The 19,517-nt window shown below is 40.4% G+C and overlaps 1 protein-coding gene and 1 non-coding gene across 2 annotated transcripts in view; one reads left to right on the top strand and one right to left on the bottom strand.

The window, feature by feature from the left end:
- The window catches only part of raver2 (ribonucleoprotein, PTB-binding 2), a 73,513-nt gene extending 61,648 nt beyond the window's left edge, over nucleotides 1–11,865 (bottom strand). The window contains exon 1 of the mRNA XM_051376173.1: nucleotides 11,542–11,865. Within this exon, the coding sequence (XP_051232133.1) occupies nucleotides 11,542–11,817 (276 nt within the window). The 5' untranslated portion in view covers nucleotides 11,818–11,865. The remainder of the gene's footprint in view (nucleotides 1–11,541) is intronic.
- Nucleotides 11,866–18,016: 6,151 nt separating this feature from the next.
- trnaf-gaa (transfer RNA phenylalanine (anticodon GAA)) lies at nucleotides 18,017–18,089 on the top strand. Its single transcript has one exon. It is a non-coding gene; the product is annotated as a tRNA-Phe (tRNA).
- The last annotated feature ends 1,428 nt before the right edge of the window (nucleotides 18,090–19,517 follow it).

The raw sequence follows: 19,517 nt of genomic DNA, 5'->3' as shown, positions 1-19,517 counted from the left end.
CATTTAACGTCGCTTTGGACACAAGCATCTGTCAAATTACTAAATATGTCAGTGTAATCCAACTTTCTGATGGGAGAAGGGTTCAAAAACAAAAATACATTTTTTTTTCATACGTTTGTACAAGTGTAAAGGAAATAGCCACGCAAGCATCTCTTAGTGTATTCTTTTAGGCGTTAAGAGTTCCTCACCAGCATTGCTGTACACCGGGTTTTAGAAATACTGTGACACGCATCAAAAGGAATTATTTCATAACTTTTATTGTATATTCCTCTGAAAAAATAGGTCTGGACCTCAATGACCTTAGTGGTGGGCAGAGCCATGCTCACCCAATACGTTGAAAGGGTACTCATGCGGACAAAAATCTCAGTAACGGCCCATTTCAGGCACTGACAGCTGTGTTATCCTGGAATCCATTTTTTGTCTTGTCTAATGTAAATTGGGCAAGAAAGGTGCCTTGAGCAAAACCATTACATCAAACCAAATAGCATTTGCCATAGTCATAAACTATGACAACTTTTGGATTTAAGAGCAGCAATTAAGCTAAAATGAAAACTACAATGTTTTCGGGAGAGCAGTTTGGGTTCAAACAGATCAGACATTCATTTCACATCCACCCTGCTTCAGTGTTTTTAAACAAGATACTGAATCCAACTTACAGCGACTTAAATTTAGTGCATTCAACCGTGTGGATCATACGACCCCAAAATGAAGTACTATAACGCCACCAAAGAAGCTGAACTGCTTCAAGCACTATATTTAGAAACAATAAGAGGAAGAAAAAGTTTTTTGTCACAACTATTAGATTTGTGTAATTTCAATGCAACTACAAATCTTCTAGCGGACATAAAATTGCCTTTTAGATGGACTAGGTGTTGTTTTGGCCTTTGGCGCTTTTTGCCAGTTAAGGTATTCATAATTCCCCTGTTACACTGTTAAGTCACTCAAGAGCAATTCATATTCTATAAAGTAGAAAATGTACAAGGGTAATGAAAATGTACAGTGACAGATCCAAACTAGAATGATTATTTTTCCTCAGACAAAGAAGAAAGAGAGGGGAGAAATGTGTGTTTACTCGGACACCTGTTCATTCATTACGCAAACACACAAGCACACACACTTTCTCCTTTTGTCCTGCAGTCATAAATGAGATGGCTTACAAACACAAACAGAGCCACTGGGGGAAAGTGACACACATCATTTCAATTCTGTGTGTCTGTGTGTGTGTGTGTGTGTGTGTGTGTGTGTGTGTGTGTGTGTGTGTGTGTGAGGTGAGGGAGGGAGGGATGGAGGGAGAGGGGGATTAGGGGACAAACACACTCTGCATGGCCTCCTTACCGGCAGTAACAGTGTCCTTGACCTACTGATAGAGTGATATACGCAACAGAGAGAGAAGAGAGGATGGAACTAAGGTCTGCCAGCAAGCTGAATGCTACTCCCACACACTACTGTATGGTTTAAACTTGCTAGCATTACAATAACATTCTCAGAGCAGTAATACTGACACTACAGTGTAACCTGCTACAGTCTGTTAGTGAAGTACAGCACAATATTTGATATACATTTACAAAGGATGTTGAGGATTTGATGATGATGATGATGATGATGACACATACCGTAAATGCACACAAAATTTCTAAAAGTTTCCCTACATCTGTCAAACACATTTTTATGGAAAGCTATGCTAAAAACATCTAGGGCAGCTGCATGTACTTATAACAAATAGTTTAACAATTTGTTACATATTCATTGAAATTACAACAATTCATCTCGAATAGATTTAAAAAAACACTATTTTCAATTTTTGGTCTGAGCCAAGCTTTCTGTGTGTGTGTCTGGTGTGTGTGTGTGTGTCTGGTGTGTGTGTGTGTGTGTGTGTGTGTGTGTGTGTGTGTGTGTGTGTGTGTGTGCGTGTGTGTGCGTGAGAGAGAGAGAGACAGGTGGCTCAAACCATGCACAGCACAGACCAGTGGCCTATCAAATGCCTGCCAGGAGAGCTTCTTAGAAAATGTGCACACTCACATATTGAGAGCAGACAACCATAACTACATAACTGCAGACACTTGTTCCATCATCCAACACTCCTCTTTCTCTCCTTTCTCTCTCAAACACATTCTCAGAGTCTTAACACTGTGTATGCTACTTTAACACCCTCTTTTCTGCACTGGCACTGGTAGAGTCCCTCGGCCTAACAATTTTGTTTTGATTCCTCTCCTCTTCTGTTCTCTTTATCTCTTCTTCCAGGCTCTATCCCCTTCGTTCCCTCTGCCTCTCCTCTTCCTGTCCTTGTGCCTCTGCTCAAACTCCTTTCTCTTCTCCCTCATTTGTATCCTCCTGCTTTCTCCTGCCTTTGGTCTTTTTCATTCCTGCACTAAACAATGGCTGTCTGGTTAAATTTCCATGCTGAGTTACCGCTCTCCCTCTCAGACCTTTTATTTTCTAAACCTAAACGGTAAACAGTGATATAAGGTTATCTATCAATAGATCTTAACTTCTCTCTTTTTCCTTCTTCTACAGTGCTTCTTCAGGGGTTTTGTTCATTTACAGCAGAATAGAGACAGATGAGCAGTAACACAGCGCAGCAGGAGCAGGTATACAAACCCCATAATGAACCCCAGCAGTCACAGGCACATGGTTCAAAAGGTGTGCTATGCACTGGCTGCCCAACTCTTAATGTGGCAATACACTACCAACACAGCTAAGAACTTGTTGAAATGTTCGCACCCCACAGTGCATCATTGTGTACAAATGATCAAAATGTTATGCAAATTGCTGCACATTTACATATGGGCTTGGGCAACTGGTTTCAGGTTTACCAATTTCTTAGACTGACTAACAATGCCAGCCAACTGGAATTAACTCCACAGACTCCACAAGAATCTACATTAAGATTTCCTGCAATTACCTTAACATGTACAGAAACAACTGCCAATATGCTACATACATTTATCCCCTTTAAAAAGGTACAGTAAGTGGGAAAGGATACTACGTTTTGGCCGGATTTATCATGGCTATACTGTACCTAAACATGCACTTACTCATTTAAGAACAATAACAGAAAGAATCTGGTCAGTAGGTAGCCTAATAGTAAACACTTTTCAGGTAGCAGAAGTACTGGTATGAAGAAAGAAATGCAAATAGTTTTGGCCTGAACCAGTGCCCATATATCAAGTACATAATACACCAAAAAACAACAGTATTTATTATGCTATGAAATAAATGATACAATTTTCATTGTTCTATGACATGCATGGCATCCACTACCATCTTTATTACAAGAGTCAGAAAATCAAAATTTTGGGGAAATGGGGAAGTGTGGGTGAAGCTGCTGTGGAAAAAGTAACAAGCAGTCATCACTATAATGTATGATTGACTCAATCAAACAAAACATGTCTCAAAATAGAGACTTTTATACCTTAATAACTCCTCAATAGAACAATATTATTCATAATCACCACCAAGACACCCATTAGAGGAAGTGAAATTACCTACTAAGACTTAATTTGTTGTTGGGAAAAGGTAATAGTGGTATTTTATGTGGGAAGTTGGGAGTTTTCCCTGCCACTTCCATGCTGTCAGAGATTGAGACTGACATTAAGAAGAACTGCATCTTACACAACAGCACATCTTTAGCATATAACTGTAGAAAGGACAGAACCAGTGGGCTGAGGGAAGCAGGTGGCTCGCCTTGAGACAGGACCGATTCTGCTGTCAGCCAGTGTGACCCCACCCCCCTCCCCCTTCCACACCCACCCATCTCAGCTTGACTCTAGCCCTGAAGCCACAGGACTCAGATTGGAGGTTATTTTCCCCACTGAGCAGACAGTCACTCCTCACATATCAACAGAGTCTTGCAGACATGGGGTCAAAGCATAATTCAAGAATATTTGTTGGGGGATTTGTTGTGCTGCCTTACAGTACCCAACGCGTGGGGGTTTGCCACGTAACATAAATTAAAATGTGTGCAAGTGAGCTTCATTTATCTGCAGTCTACACTGATGTGGAAGTGTTGATATGTGGTAAATCCTAGCTTTCAGGTAAAGTAAGAAGACAAAACAACCTGAAAATATTATTGTTTGTTGGTGTTGAACACTGCTGAAATCCTTCTTTCTATAATCAGCTATTTTCGACATGTTACAGCCCTGTGTCCACAGTGTGGCTTTCCATTAATGTCAGGAAACTACAATATACTGCCAGTGCAGAGATATGTGGCAGAGAAGCTCTCAGACATAAAAGCTAAATGGACTCTTGTAGTCACACTACACCAAGGCGCCAGTGAAAGCATACTGCATATCAACAGGCTGGATGTGGAAAGGTTAATGTCTCCTGCACTTGCATTACACACATTTTTGTTTCATTACTAATTTTAAACAATAAAGAGCAGCTTCACATTACTGAAGTCATAAACTAAGTATTTGGTCTAGTGTTCTAGCTTGAACTGGTTTGAACATTGATGGGAACATTTGGAATACTATTAGTACACAAAAATGTTACATATCATATCTTTAAGTACATAAAGTTACAACAAGTACATAAATGTTCCCAGTTATTTAATCATATGGATTTCACAGACTGTATTATTACACAGTGTACATAGTTAATAGAAGGACCTTGACAGGAGGACTTGATTAAAAATGGCATTTTGGGTAAAAAGTTTTCTTTTCGGATTCAATAAAAGCTTACAATGGTGACATTTTGGTCCCTTTTTTATTTTCTATCCTGACAGAATGACAGACCCCATTGTTCCCCATGGGTAGAATAAAACTCCTGAAAGCAATTTATGAAAATAAACCATTGACTCAAGGGAGGATTGATGTGATCATGCTATTAACTCTGACTCTGCCATCAGCATCTCGCAAGAGAAAATGAAATCCCTCAGGCTGAACTATGAGCAATTTTTACATTCTGGTCTTCACTTGCTCGATTTACTGTATTTTTTGTTCTTGGGTAACAAAGTGGAACTTGGCACAGCTTACTCTTGTCTGACCTCCCTCATTACTGAGGTGTTTGCCCCCACAGAGCTGCCACAGAGTGGATTTTATGTGACGGATGAGGTCAGGTGTTTCCAATTTGAAGGAACCTGCACTTCTGACACTAATGTCCAAAGTCATTGTGTGTCTTCTGTGTAATCATGAGGTTTTGATCAGTTTGGAGAATTGTGTCTCCTCTCTCCCCTTGTCCACAGGAAGGTTAAACATGCAGGTCAGACACAGATCAGACACATAACCGTGACCTTCCTCAGCTCATTATAGACCTTCACTTCCAAAATCTCACTTTACCTCACTTAATTTGTGTATGAAAAGCGTCAAACTCAAACTATTTACGGGGCGGCTGCTGTATGAACGTCAAGGATCCAGAACTCTAGTCAACAGGGACCAGCAGGACCCTGAAGAGTCTCAAAAAACCATCTACCTGCTTTATGCCACACTAACAGACACACATAGCAACGACAGAAGTTATGAACAGTTCAACCAGCATTTTTAGAAAAAGTCAGGAGGAATAACAGGACAGAGACAAAAGACATTTTCTTTTTTGAAGCTCTTCTGAATGAAGCTGTAATGTGGCGGTTCATGTGGAATCCACCTCGCCTCAGCGCTCCCCACATACACTCATTATTTCTCCTTAGCCTTTTATCCAATTAGTCCACACCACATTCTTCCTGTACCAGTCAATGCATCTTGCGTCTTTCTTGGTTACAGCCGAACCTTTTATCCAGTCAGCGTAATTCCAGTTTATTCAGAAACCATTTAACCAATCATAACCTTCCTGTCAAATATATGCAGTTCATACTACTGTCTTTCACTAGGCTAGTAAAAGAAAGTAATAGGAACTGCATATATTTGACAGAATAATAGGATGATTCTATAAATGTATATTATCTGTAAAATACAATCCAAAAATGTCCCACTTTGGTAATAACATTAAGACCCAAGCATTTTCAAACGTTTGTATTTTGCTCCAGTCGTCAACATACAAAACATAGTTCAATATAAATATAATTATATAAATAAATAAATAAAATATAAATTAAAGAATAATTTAAGTAATATATGTGCACCCATACAAATTAGAGGTCAAAACATTGCTAAATTTAGCTGAATTTTAAGCCAGAAGTGGCACTACATAAAATGCCTTTAGGGAGCCAAGAGAGGCGGCTCTTATTGCTGAGCTGAGCCAAATGATCTGGCTCAAAAAACAGAGCCAGAATTCCCATCACTACACTTCTCCTTTCCACCACCACCGAGGGTATCAACTGGCTCAGTATTGGAGGTAACAGTGCATCACAGTGATGCTTCATCATGTCACATATATGTTTGAGCCATTGCCAATGTAATGCCTTATAAAGAGTAAATAAATAGACAGTATGAACTTGTTGTTCTGTCCTGGCTGTACTGACAGCAGTCAGTCCAACAGGTGTGTCTTGAATGCCTGTGGGATAATTGCAGCACTAAGATCTGCAAAACTTACAGGTGACTAATCCCACAGCAAACAACTAAATCACAATGTGTGTGAGAGTGTGTATGCAGGTTTGTAAGTGATGAAGGTGATGAAGGATGCCCACTGTCAGGAGGGGCAGATTCCATGAACATCTGCTACTGACACACACACATACACACATCACAGCATGTAAAGTGAGGAGGAGGAAGTGGGTGGAAAGAGAACAGCTCAGACACATGCTGCTTTGTGACATTTACATGTATTTGTGTTTACCTGTACATATGCAAACCCAACTGCACACACACACACACACACACGTGATCTGCCTGCTGTTCAAAAAGAAGCATGTAAACACAACAAAAACCATGTGCACATACACATCTTGTTTAAGTTTTGTGTGTTTCTGAGAAACTCTGAATAATTCAAAAACTTAAAAGTCCTTGGAAGCTAACCTCCTCCCCACACACACACCATCCAGTGCATTGGCAAATATATGTTTTTACACTACAAGCTTAAATTTAATTATACATTACTTTTATTCTGAAATTCCAAGTGGAGTCTGTGCACATTAGTCGTAGGGGCTCAACACGTGGATCAACTCTTACTAGAGTGACTTCCAACTTGGTTGTTTGCATGAGGGAACTGATGAAGGACAATATTTAGGAATGGTTTCCAATAGGCGATTTTATTTTTAAATTATTTTTCCAATTGGCAATATACTTAGATCCACTGAGCTCGGACTCTAATCTCTTATCAAACATGTTCTCTCTCTCTTTGCTCCAAGAGCAATGTACAACACATTTTTAGCTGGTGCTGAAGGTCAATATTACATGGTTAAAATTCCAAATAATGCGCTGATTTCACACATCCAAGACTATTTACTGGTCTTGGGAAGTACTACTACATAGAAAAAGTTATATCAAGTATTTTGTGGCTCTGGGGGGAGCTACGCAAAATCGAATAAATTGCCTTAAGTGATATCACTCTAGGCAGCGTCGGCTGCATCACAAGTTTGAAAATAAAAAAAAATGTGGAGTTGAAGAAGTGATGTTACCAGTCTTCTGTAGCCCACTCCTTATCTCTGCTCGAGGCCATGAGATCGAGGTTGCTACTTTATTAGCATAACAATCTCCAATCGAACTGACTGCGGTTGACTTGCATTGTGGGTAATGTAGGCACAAGTTTTTGACAAGAAAGAAGAGTGCTTGAAATGTGTCCATCAGGGTCCGACAATGTTAAAGCCACTAAAATAAAACATGTTTGCTTGATGTACCATTTTCATGCCAGTGCCTGTACCCACCCAAAAGAAAGCTTAGCTCACAATCTGAGCTACATCAGCTGATCACAGCTGATTGTAAACAACCTACATCAGCTGATGGCTCAGCTCATTCTTTTCAAGCATCCAATTGGCAAATATCATACAGGTCGCCTTTTTTAAGCCTCCCTACCCTTGCTGCTTCCTCTGAAAGCCGCTTTGCAACCTGCCTCCACCCCAGCTCCGCCTTTTATGCTGTATGTCATTTAATTAATATAATTTCTGTTGTCACTGACGCATGCTCTGTTATGTACCCTACGGGGGTCTTTGCAGCTGCTCTCCTTAAGCTTTCCATGTGTGCACACGGAAGGGCAGGGAGGTCCCAGAACAAAGTCAAACCGTCAAATACAACATACTGCAGTTGGAAATAAAGTTTTCTTTTTGACCAAAGTGGTCCTGACTGAACTGTGTTTTTGTAGTTCACCAAGACCAATGGAAGGGTGACTTGTCCCTAGAGAAATCATCTCGCTAATCGCATCTCGATTCGGTATAATCTCCCAGTTAAGCTTTCATGCACATAGTATCAATATTTTAAGCTTATCAATTAAATTGCTTTGAATTGGGGATCCTGTGATAACTCATGTGTTTGGTAGATATCAACGTTTCATGTTTTCTGGTGATTTAATTTACAGGTTCTAGTGTATATAGAGTTTTTAGTTATTTAGGATAAGTGTTTCAAAAGGATAAGTGGATTTAATAGTGGACTTATTGACTAAAATGGCATCCTGAAAGCATTTTCGTGAACCCTATTGATTTGATAACATGCTATATGATAAGCAGTAATTAATGGCTCCTATCTAAGGGGGATCGTGTGAACATCAAGGAGAAGAAATATCAAAGTCTCACATCGCTATCATACATTCAACCAATGCCTCTCCCACCCTCTCTCTATTCTCTTTTCATTACATTCTTCTTTCATCCCTCTTTCCTCTCCTCTAACCCAACTCTTCTGTCTTCCGGTCTCTCCCTTTTTCATGGCACTCTTCTCTCCGTAGTTCCCATCCCCCCACTTCTCTCTGAGAGGAGGACTGTCAGCAGGCCCATATATCTGACACAGAGCACCATGGACTCCATACACTCACACACACATATATATCCAATATGCGATATAGTGTTCACTAATGGGGCAGCGGGTATGAGGGGAATGAGAGATGGAGGCGGCTGGGCGTTTCTGAGTCCATCAGACAGGTTATATAAGACACTTGACGAGGACTTTCCTTCGCCATAAATCTATAACCTTATGGAAGATACTATAATGTCAACAATAGCTCGATTAATATCACTGGATTCCCATACAGGGCCAAGAGTAGCCATAGGTTTTAAGCCCTATGCAATACCAAGAAATAAAATCAAGTGATATTGATGTCAATCAGGGCTGTAACTGATGATTATTTACATTATTTATTAATCTTGATTATTCTTTGCATTCCTAATGTGTTCCATTAAAAGTCAGTGAAAAATAGACCATCATAACTTCCCCAGGTGACATTTTCAAATAGCTTTTTTTGTCCAACCAACTGTTGATAAAGCAAGAATATTCAATATGCAATTATTAAATAAAGAGAGAGAGAAAAGCACCAAATCTTGACATTTTAGAAGCTGGAATGAGTAAACATTTTTGCATTTTTGTGTGATAGAAGACTTAGACGATTTACAATAATAAAAGTTTTTTGTATCTTCCTGTCGATCAACTAATCATTTAAGCACTAATGCTGATATACAGACATCAGCTCAGGACCATCTGTCATCACTGAAACTCTGCAGCCTTTTAAACAGAAATGAATGCAGCAATTTGAGCATTTTAAAGCACACCATTAAAGCCAAAATGTTAAGTATTCAAAGCAATGCTTTTATCTTTTATTGATGGTTACAATATTTTGGAGTGCCGGGATTCATTTCTGACAAGCAGCCGGATTGCTGAGATATCTACACACATAAGATACATAGCCTGAGTTAATTCAACAGTATCGCTACCAGAACTACTCCTTTAAATGGATTAATTCATGTGGCATGTTCAGCAGGGTTCAGGCTTCATGCAGCTATGCTCTCGGACTGCTCTGCTCAGGCTCACTAAACATATCGCACTCGTTCTGACACATGAATAATGTGGAAAATGGAGAGAGAGAAATTCCACTTCTGTTCCTTCACCTGATCCAAGTGACTTATCCTCTCTCTCTTCACTCTGTTTCTCATTTCTCACACACACCATGCATTCGCACTCTTTCACACTCTCTCTCCCTTTCTCTCCCTTTCGCCTTACACAGAACACACACACACACACACACACACACACACACACACACACACACACACACACACACACACACACACACACACACACACTCTCTAACACCAGGCAGAGTGCTGGTTCTCCTTGGCAGGTTGCCTCTTTCTAAGAATGTTTGGTGCTACAACCCTGAAGGAATACACCCTCAGCGCCTTCGACACGCTGCCTTATGGCGGCTAACATGCTGACACAAGTGATGAATGACAATCAGTAGGAGAAACCAAATGTGTCTTAAAGTTATAAACAATGAAGTCACTCTGTGCTCTTTGACAAGAAACATGCGCACAAAGTTCTTGCTTGTACAATAAACATAAAAGATCAACTGACTGATTTGCCTCTATTAAAGGAATCTGATTATGGCAAACTGTTTACAACATGTAACGTCAGAAATCATGTCTTGAAAACATAATCTGAGTTAGCTGAAGTAGGTGTAACTCTTTTATACATTGTTCAAATCAATATTTGTCTAACACAAGTGGCATGGGTGAGGACTTTAACTGTACAATTGTATTGTCTGCAATACATTAGGTTTAGCGAATGAGCTGATTACTGTGTCGTATATTAAAATGTATGCTGCAGAACGTTACAAGAGGAATAAAGAAAAAGCAGAATCACAACAGCTGCTACATGACAACTGCAACAATATTGTGCAAATCAATGCACTGCTCCATGCATTGACAAAATCCAGTGATGGTGGATAAAACTATAATACCCAGCTGGTGTTCATGAGAAAACAAACACCCATATCAACATAAAGTAATCCTGTTTTCTTACTTCACCAATCTCATGTAACTCCTGATGTTAGTGCAGGTGCATGGATATGTTTACCTCACCCACAGCGATGGAGGAAAGGGATTTTCATCTGCAGTATCTAATCTTCTTGCAAAGAAAGCAACAGACTTGCAAGCCCCAAACAGCTTCTGCAAGAACTCATTTAGACAGTAATTTACTGACATGGCATGGAGTTTACAGGGGCATTTATGAGTTGCATCACCACGTTTGTAAATACAAGTCAAGACGAGCCAGATTTTATTTAAGCATACAGTTGGTGAACTGAAAAAAATAAAATATGAATTAACTGTGCCTTTAAATGTGTCATATTAGTTTGGGATCTCTTTCCTCACATCATTTAGAAGGTATGCAAAGTTACATGGTGTTTAATAAATGGCATGCTGTTAGCCAGGTCCCACAATAAATTTGAGAACTATTCAAATAAACTATAAAACATAAAAGTTCCTTATGAAGGTGGCTTTTATATCTTATGAGATTAAAAATATTTGCCTGTGGGGTAAATTATAAGGTCTCTCTAGAGCATCAGACGCCGGGTCTCTATTATCACCAAACAATAACGTACATCTAAACGCATTGAAAGTGCGAACGTCAGTGCAAACTAAACTACTGAACATCACCGACGCGCAGTGAGTGTCGATCCGCGTAAAACCTGAAAACTAAGTGAACGTCGCTACTTTTGCTCCAGTTTTTTCTGCTGTAAACTAACATGTACCTGGTTGGTGGTGTCAGGCGGCAGGTTCTTAATGAGGATTTTCCTCCTGTTGCTCAGCTCCTGGCGAGTTTTGGCCAGCCTCCTCTCGATCTCCTCCGGCTCCAGGTCCGGCAGGTCGCGGAGGCTAATCCCCGAGTCGGAGGGCTGCGCTGCCGCCGCCGCCTCTTCATCCTCTGGCTGCCGGCTCTCGGGGCTGTCCATCTCCGGGGAAAGTGCGCTCTCCCCGGCTAGAGAAGAGTGAACGCTCGGCGGCTGGATGGATGAGGCTGCCGCCATCTTGGGTATCTGAGTGAAAAGTGTGAGGGAAGTGAGAGAGAGAAAGAGAAAGAGAGAGAGAGAGATAGAGAGGGAGGGAGAGCAGGTGGGAGGTGTGTCAGTAAAAGAGAGAAAGAGCGAGAGAAAGAGAAAAATAAATAAATAAATAAAATGCAAAAAAAGGAGACTATTTTAGTTGAGTCAAGTTAACTAATTTGTTCCTAAATGTAGCCCATTATTCTTGAATAGAATTAATTTATCTACTTAGCCTACTTATCTATATGTTTGCTTATATAATAAGATGATAAGTTTAAACTATTACAAGGCATAAAACCAAGCATTTGTTTTGTTTTGTAGCTGGATATTGGGTTTTTATTGTTTTTATAAGATATGCATTCTTCAGGAGAACAGTGAAACTGCAAGCATCGGGATTTTACTGCTCTACATAGTCCATTATTAGTTTGCTTTATGGTAAAGCGTATAATGCAGTAGCTAATGAGCGAAGCCACTGGTTTAAATGGACAGTCTGCTGCTCGCTATGGTTTCTTTCTAGGACGTCGGGCTGCACCTTGGACTCCTGGCGACCCCAACTGTCTGCTGGATGTATAGAAGCCAATTAAGATCCGTCATAAGCACCACCAGACCATCACATTTACTTGGTTTGGTGCGTGTAGGAGCAGCTTGTAATCAACTACACTGGAGGTTGTTCGATTTTTATTTTTTTTCATGGCATCCATTTAGTTAACCTACTTAAATCCTGCAATCTCCAGATTTTTGGCCAAAAACAATAAAGTGAATATATATATATATCATCAGCCACATGTTGAGTCTGGCAAGTGTTGTAAACTGTGTACAGTACATTTGAGACATAATTGGACTGGTAAATATACACACAGCCTTAAGCACAGTAGAGAAACTCAGCTTTTATTTTTGTTCTATAGCCTAATTAACACATTTATTCTTTTGGTCAAAGAGAGAGAGAGAGAGAGAGAGAGAGAGAGAGTCATTCATTGGAGACTATCTCTAAACCACCACAGCTTTCCTGTTCCCCATGTGCATAATGTGACCATGAATGGCTGTGTGCCTTCCCTCCTTTCTACCCAAGTCATCCAGTGAATGCCAAACTAGCAGCTAACCGAGCCTGCCTGCCTGCCCACCGTGGGTGGAAAGCTGCTCCTGGCAAACACAAAGGGAACAGAGCTCCCCGCCGAGTCTTCACAATGCCTATGTAGCTTCCGCAGGCTGCATGAGTCGCTGACAGACACACTTACTCTATACTCGCACTCGCAGGATGCATTTACACTCATGTAGGGCCACAAACATGTCAGCGAGAACACATCAACCCACTGAGGAAATATTTAGAGCACGATTATGCCGAGGCCCTGTAAGAGACGATGAAATCAACCTCCATCATCCAACCTCCATGTTCTCTCTCTCGCCATCTGTGTGAAGCATTTCTTGGCAGATTGGAGTCCAGACAATCACAGTTGTCAGTGGGTGAAAATGATCTCACGTTGCCAAGTGGCTGAACCAGTGTAACTGAAACACACCGACTGTATATGGACTGTTTGTATGAATGCTTCAATCAAGCTTACACTCCAGTCCACTCCAGAGCGGAAAGGCCAAAGAAAAGGACATTTTGTGTCATTTCAAACAGAAGCAATAGAGGACGAACAGCATCCAACATGTTTTGATGTATCAGTCTGATTCTACTTAGTATCGTGGTGAAAATCCAAGTCAAACATATGTCCTCATGCAAATCAAAAGATTACAAATGCTTCTTGACCAGGATGAAAACTCTATGAAGACCATATTTTACCTCCAAAAGACAATACCAGTTTTTACTATTTAAAAGAAAAAGAGGATTTCAGGGTGCAGCATTTAGATCAGATGTAATTACTTCTTAAAATGAACAGTAGAGCTCAAACAATGAGTTAATCAATCAATTAGGTAATCAGCAGAAAATAAATCTCCAACTATTTTGCTGATCAGTTAATGATTTCAGTCATTTTTTTTAATCAAAAATGCCAAACACTTGCTGCTTTACTGTGTCAGACACTAAAGTGAACACTATATTTTTGGGTTTTGTACTGTTGGTCGGACAAAACAGCACACTTAAGGACGTCCTCATACAGATAAAAAAGGTATCAATTGATTTATCCAGGAAATGTCAGTTCCATGGACAGTTTGGGGCTTAACATGGTTCCTCATAAGTGTCAAGCTGCTCGGACTCCTGATGAGCAGCAGTCTGTTTACTGTTAGGACTGTCATGTACTCATATGAACATAGCATTAAATGTGCTACTAATCACAAGTCTGTCCTCCTGCAAACCAAACGCAGAGAGCAGCATTCCTCCTATACGCAAGACAAGATGTCCAATTGCAATCATCTGAAACATGTAAACAATCTGAAAAAGTCAAGTTTTAATCAAGCTGCAGCTCATTCAATAGTCGGTGCCTGCTGACAGATTGGGGGACATGAATCATTGAGCAGTGGCTCTCTGAAAAGACAGCGAGGACTTGCCTGTCACTTGCACAGGCTGATTTTGTAGACGCATGAATCACTCCACTAAGTGCTAAACAACGTTTCCATGAGAGAACAATTAATTTGTTCTCTCAGTCCCCCTGGCACACACGCATGCCAGCACCATATTACACTTACAGACACACTCCAACACACACATACACACACGCACACACGCACATGCATTAACTCATGACGGTCTACAGCCGCCTCGTACAGTCACACAAACTCTGTGCATTTTACCTATGTGCAAGTCAAACCTCCTCATAATGGGCTATGCTTCACAAACCAAGGGAAAAGAGATGTTAGTCCCTCTCCATCTAAAAACACAAGAGCCCTGCCGGTGCTTCAGTGTGTCAGCCAGTGATTCACAGCCGTTTGGAGTGGGTGGGAGTAGAGAGGAGAAGAAGAAAGCGGGAAAACGTTTGCCGCTGCTCGCTGGGACTGAGAGTGTGAGGGCGTGGGTGGGCAGAGTGGCTGAACGGGCAAAGCAGGCACCTGGGATGAGCTCAGTAGGCGTGAGGATGAGAAGGGAGGGGAGGAGAGGGATGAGGGAGTGAACCCTAAATGGCAAAATGGTTCATTGTGCGTGGGAGTTGACGGTGAGCACATACACGTGTATGTGTGTATCCTGTATGCTTGTGCAGTGTGATTATGGATGTCTCACTCTGCAATCTGGTCTGGAATGCAGGAGGAGATGTGAAAATGGACTGTAGGCTCTCCCTACATTGATGAGCTAGTGTTGTGCTCTCATAAATGATCACAGATGCAGTCTGGTGGCGTGGCTTCCTTTCTCTTGTAGCACAGAAGACATTAAGGGACATGTGACCTACTAAAAACAGCTGACCTGAACCCACAGGGACAATATGCATAAGAGTTCCCTGCCCAATTCATGTCCTAATTACACTGGTCATAAGCATACCTCTTCACCAGTGCGTCAGAGAAGCTACTTTTATGTTGCCAGCAAGTGAATCAGTACTAAGAATGTTGTGTCTATTTTAACGTGAGTACTCTTTGTTTTCAACCCAAGCCTAACTCCAGTGTGGGTTTTGTTTTTTATGATTTCATCCCTCTAAAGGCCCCAATTACGTTTTTTTGTTACAAGGATGTTATTCTGTAAAGCCAAACATTGTGATGAAATCTTTCCTGGGCAGATTTTGCTGTAAGGTTCAATTGTGTTGTCAGTTGTTGCACATTTTCCATGTATCTTCAGCCAAACTCATGTAGTAAAGAAAGCACTGTCTGTCAAAGTGATTTAAAAGATTTTTAAAGTGCTATGAATTGTTTGCATACAAGACTTAAGATGATTACACTGCTCAGATGCGTTTGGGAAACTGGGACTCTGGACCGTACAAAATATGCTGCTAGAGCATGTCTGCTGTACCAGTTGGCAGAGCGAAGACTGGCTGAAATGACCCGAGGGTGCTTGGACACCGAGCTCAGTGCTCTAATTCACAGCATTTCTCTGACAGGGACAGGAGACAGCTCGAGAGGAAGAGGGAGAGTGGAGAAGATACAGTGACAGTGAAATAGAGACAAAGGCAGGGCCATGTAGGGGAGGAAGGAATGAATGCAGACAAACTGATAAGGTTTATGGGACATGGCGACAGGCGGACAGACACAGACAATATAAAAAGAGTTCCTTTTCACCTCCAGCTTTCAACAGTGCTGAACTACTTCCCTGCTGATGTTTAGGAAACTGAGAGCCCGGCATTGGCCTTTCTATTTTCACTATCCACCTCAAGGAGAAACAATTTACTTAGCTGCACTCTATGACCTTCTCTTAAAATAGAAAAGAGATACAGTAGCTTTTCAGAAACCACCTACGCGTACGCACTGTATTGTTCATTTAAATAAAATGTGATATCTCAAAAGAAGAGATCAAATGAAAAGTATCAAAGAGGATTGACCTTGTAAATTCACAGATGCTCCGTTTGAAAATCTCCAATGAGATCCTTTCCATATGCCACAAACAGTCTAGGTGTCTCTTTAAATATCATTAACTGCACTGAGGTTTATCATATACTATAGCAAAGACATCAGGAAATCCAGTCTGAAACACCACTTTCATTTCTTTGCAATGTCAAAATATGATTCATGAAACTGAAATGCCTTAGGTTAGCAGAGTCAGCCTTATTCCAAATCTCAGTGCACAAACCTGGAGCACAATTATTAGTTTCCCATTATTGTTTGGTAAACATGTGACCAGAAAAGCTAGTGAACGTGTGTCCAGAAAATCTTATTGCTGACAAATTCCCTAAATAGACAAACCAATGATGTATTAGTCCCACTATTAATACATTCCACTACTTCCATAACCGGTCTGTTGTACTCGGGCCCGGGCTTGTTTGTTCCTACTGAATACGTAAATCCTTTATAAAGCGGGTTACAAATATAAACATCATTTTTAAAGCAGACTTCTTCTGCCCTCACTATGTTATACAGTGAGCTAAACACACTATCAAAAAAGGTTGACCTTTAAAGTTTTCACTGGAAACAGTTTTGAATTAAATTGTAGTGATACATAAAAAATAAAAAAAATGAATAAAAGCTACTGTAGTAACAAGAAACATAGTTTTAAAGTAGACTGTCAACAGTAAAACAGTTATTTAACGTTACAATGTCGCATTAGCAACATATTAAGTTAGTCAGCTGGTATAATGGCGAGCTTGGTTAGAAATAAGAAGAAATAAATTACTTTAATTAAGTAACATTTACAAGACAGCTTTAATAACAACAAATAAAGAATACCTACCTAGAAAATGCTCCAACAAGGACGTTTGGGGAGTAGGCTAGCTAAAAGCGGCCTGTCAGTTATTTGACAAAAGGCTGAATATAAAACTGTCAGTTAAACTGCTCGAGCTGAGTCAGTACTGGTTGCTACTAGCAACAGCACTTTGCACCAACTGCTGGTGGCAGAACAAATCATTTCCAACTGGTTACTGTCATTTTCATCAAACTCAAACTTTGTGTGTTTGTTTGTGACTATTTCAGCTGCGGATGTGGTGCATTTGTGAGTACTTCAGTATATTGACGTAAGAAAGAGCATTTTAGAGACTGTTTAACTTTTAATATGTGTACATGCTATGGGCACCTAGGGGGCTACAAAAAAAAACTACAATTATTGTGAAAGAGCAGAAACAACTGGGATGTAAATATTAAAACTCAGGTGAAATACAAAGCAATACAAATTGTGTCTGATCCTGTTCACCCCCGTTTTAATAAATTCATAAAACAGCTCTCTGAAAGATGCTTTAGAGCCGCTGCAGCAACCAATAACATTTACAAAAAGAGTCTTTCATACCTAATGCAATAACTTTGCTAAACAGACCTTTTTCACAGCCGCCACTTTGACATGAACAAGTAGGGTAAACACAGGTGTTAACGATACTAATCTGTTCCATTTAGTGTATCCGAGCTTTTTCAGCGAGCCAACATGCACAATAGCAACACACCGACTACTGATACTTAATTAGTATCATTGGTAGTACCTGCATTTACCCTACTATTTCATGTCAAAACGACTGCAGTGAAAATTGTCTATTTGGTAACACTACTGTAAACAGAGTGCTTACTCAGATGTTAAAAGAAAAAGCAAGATCCCCAAATGTTATGTGAAAAGTTCAACATACATGTACAACATTTTTGGGATGGTGTTAGGATTTGGCATAACGGCCACCACACTGTTGGCTTTGGAGCTGAAATAGCTCAGATGGGAGAGTGTTAGACTGAAGATCTAAAGGTCCCTGGTTTGATCCCAGGTTTTGGCAGGTGTGGGTTCCAGTTTTGGTAAAGCTTTGCCGTGATGGTTAATGATGATGTATAAATATAATAAAGATTTGTATTATTTATGGGAGTAGGGTGGTGTGCGAGGAATTGATTCAAAATAAACAGTGCATACGGTACATTGACTGTTTTAATAGAGAGGACTTAGATAATACGCTTTGGTTACACAGACTATACTTGATAGTAGAATCAGATCTTTGTTGATTTGTGGGTTTTCATGGGATTGTTTGTTGACAATAACAAAAACACAGAATAGCTATATACATATTTTGACTTTTTCCCTTTCTGAGGAAGTAGAAAGAAAACCAAAGCAGCCTCCTGTGATACGAACCATGTTGTTTCTCCATCTGTGGTTGTTACCCAGGTCCCCGGGCAGGAAACACTGTATGTACAGAAAGCCCTCATAAATAACTGATAGAGTCTTCCCAGGCAGTATGTACCGCTATTCTTCGCCCACCCACAAATGGCATGACCTACTGCCAACAGCATGAAACGCACTGAAGAACACGCTCGTCTTTTGGAGCTAAGTGGAGAAAGCCCCATTTCTTGAAGTACGGGTCAAGAGCTAACATGATCATGGGAGGGGTATTCCTCGAGTTTTATCAAGATAGATAAGGAATAGAAGATGTTCAGAAAAAACTTACTTTTTCCTTACTACAAAAAAGCCCATATGAATATAAAAACCAGACCAGACCAGATCAATCACTATAATAAAGTATTGCCCTCTGCAGAGTCAGAACATATGATATGATAGTTTCAACTGGGTGAATTCTGGCATCTTAGTGTTGAAAAGTTGTCTCTCCAACTTCTGGGTCAGACAAATATCTCTCTCTGACATAGCAGACAGTTCTACATGTCATTAAAAATACTCGGCTCCAAACAAGGCCAAAAAGCCTCTGAAGAGCAGCTTTTTGGAGTGTAGGTGTCCTTAATGTCCCTGCGTGAACCAGAGTGAATAATACGAGGCTGGAGAGGCATCGCACATTATTACTCTGCTGTCAGTGAGCGTGAATAGTGGGGCAGGTATTGAAACAACACACACAAAATCCCCTGCGGATAATCTCCCTGGCTTACTGTGGGTGAGGCAGTTTGTGGGTGACCCGCTCCATGACCTCGTACAGTAAGAACAAAAAGGCCAGACTGACAATGGACAAACACAACTGGCAACATTTGGGCCTTCATATCATCGTTTATAGGTCTCCATAACTCAGCATTTGTGCTTGATAGAGGCTAGTGTTGGTCTGGAATTACTTTTCAGTTTTACTGTGTAGCTAAAATTTTATATAGAAATACCTCAATTCTGTTGCATTTAAGTTCAATTATATTTTAGGTTTTCTAATAACTTCTAACTAAATTCCAGTTACCACATAGGATTTGTGAGGAGGGGGAGGCCTTGTCCTGTCAAATGAGGA

This window comes from Dicentrarchus labrax, unplaced genomic scaffold (assembly GCF_905237075.1).
Source record: "Dicentrarchus labrax unplaced genomic scaffold, dlabrax2021, whole genome shotgun sequence".
In the NCBI taxonomy this organism is placed as follows: domain Eukaryota; kingdom Metazoa; phylum Chordata; class Actinopteri; family Moronidae; genus Dicentrarchus; species Dicentrarchus labrax.
The sequence above is the reverse complement of the archived record's forward strand: the minus strand, read 5'-3'. Positions and strand labels throughout refer to the sequence as shown.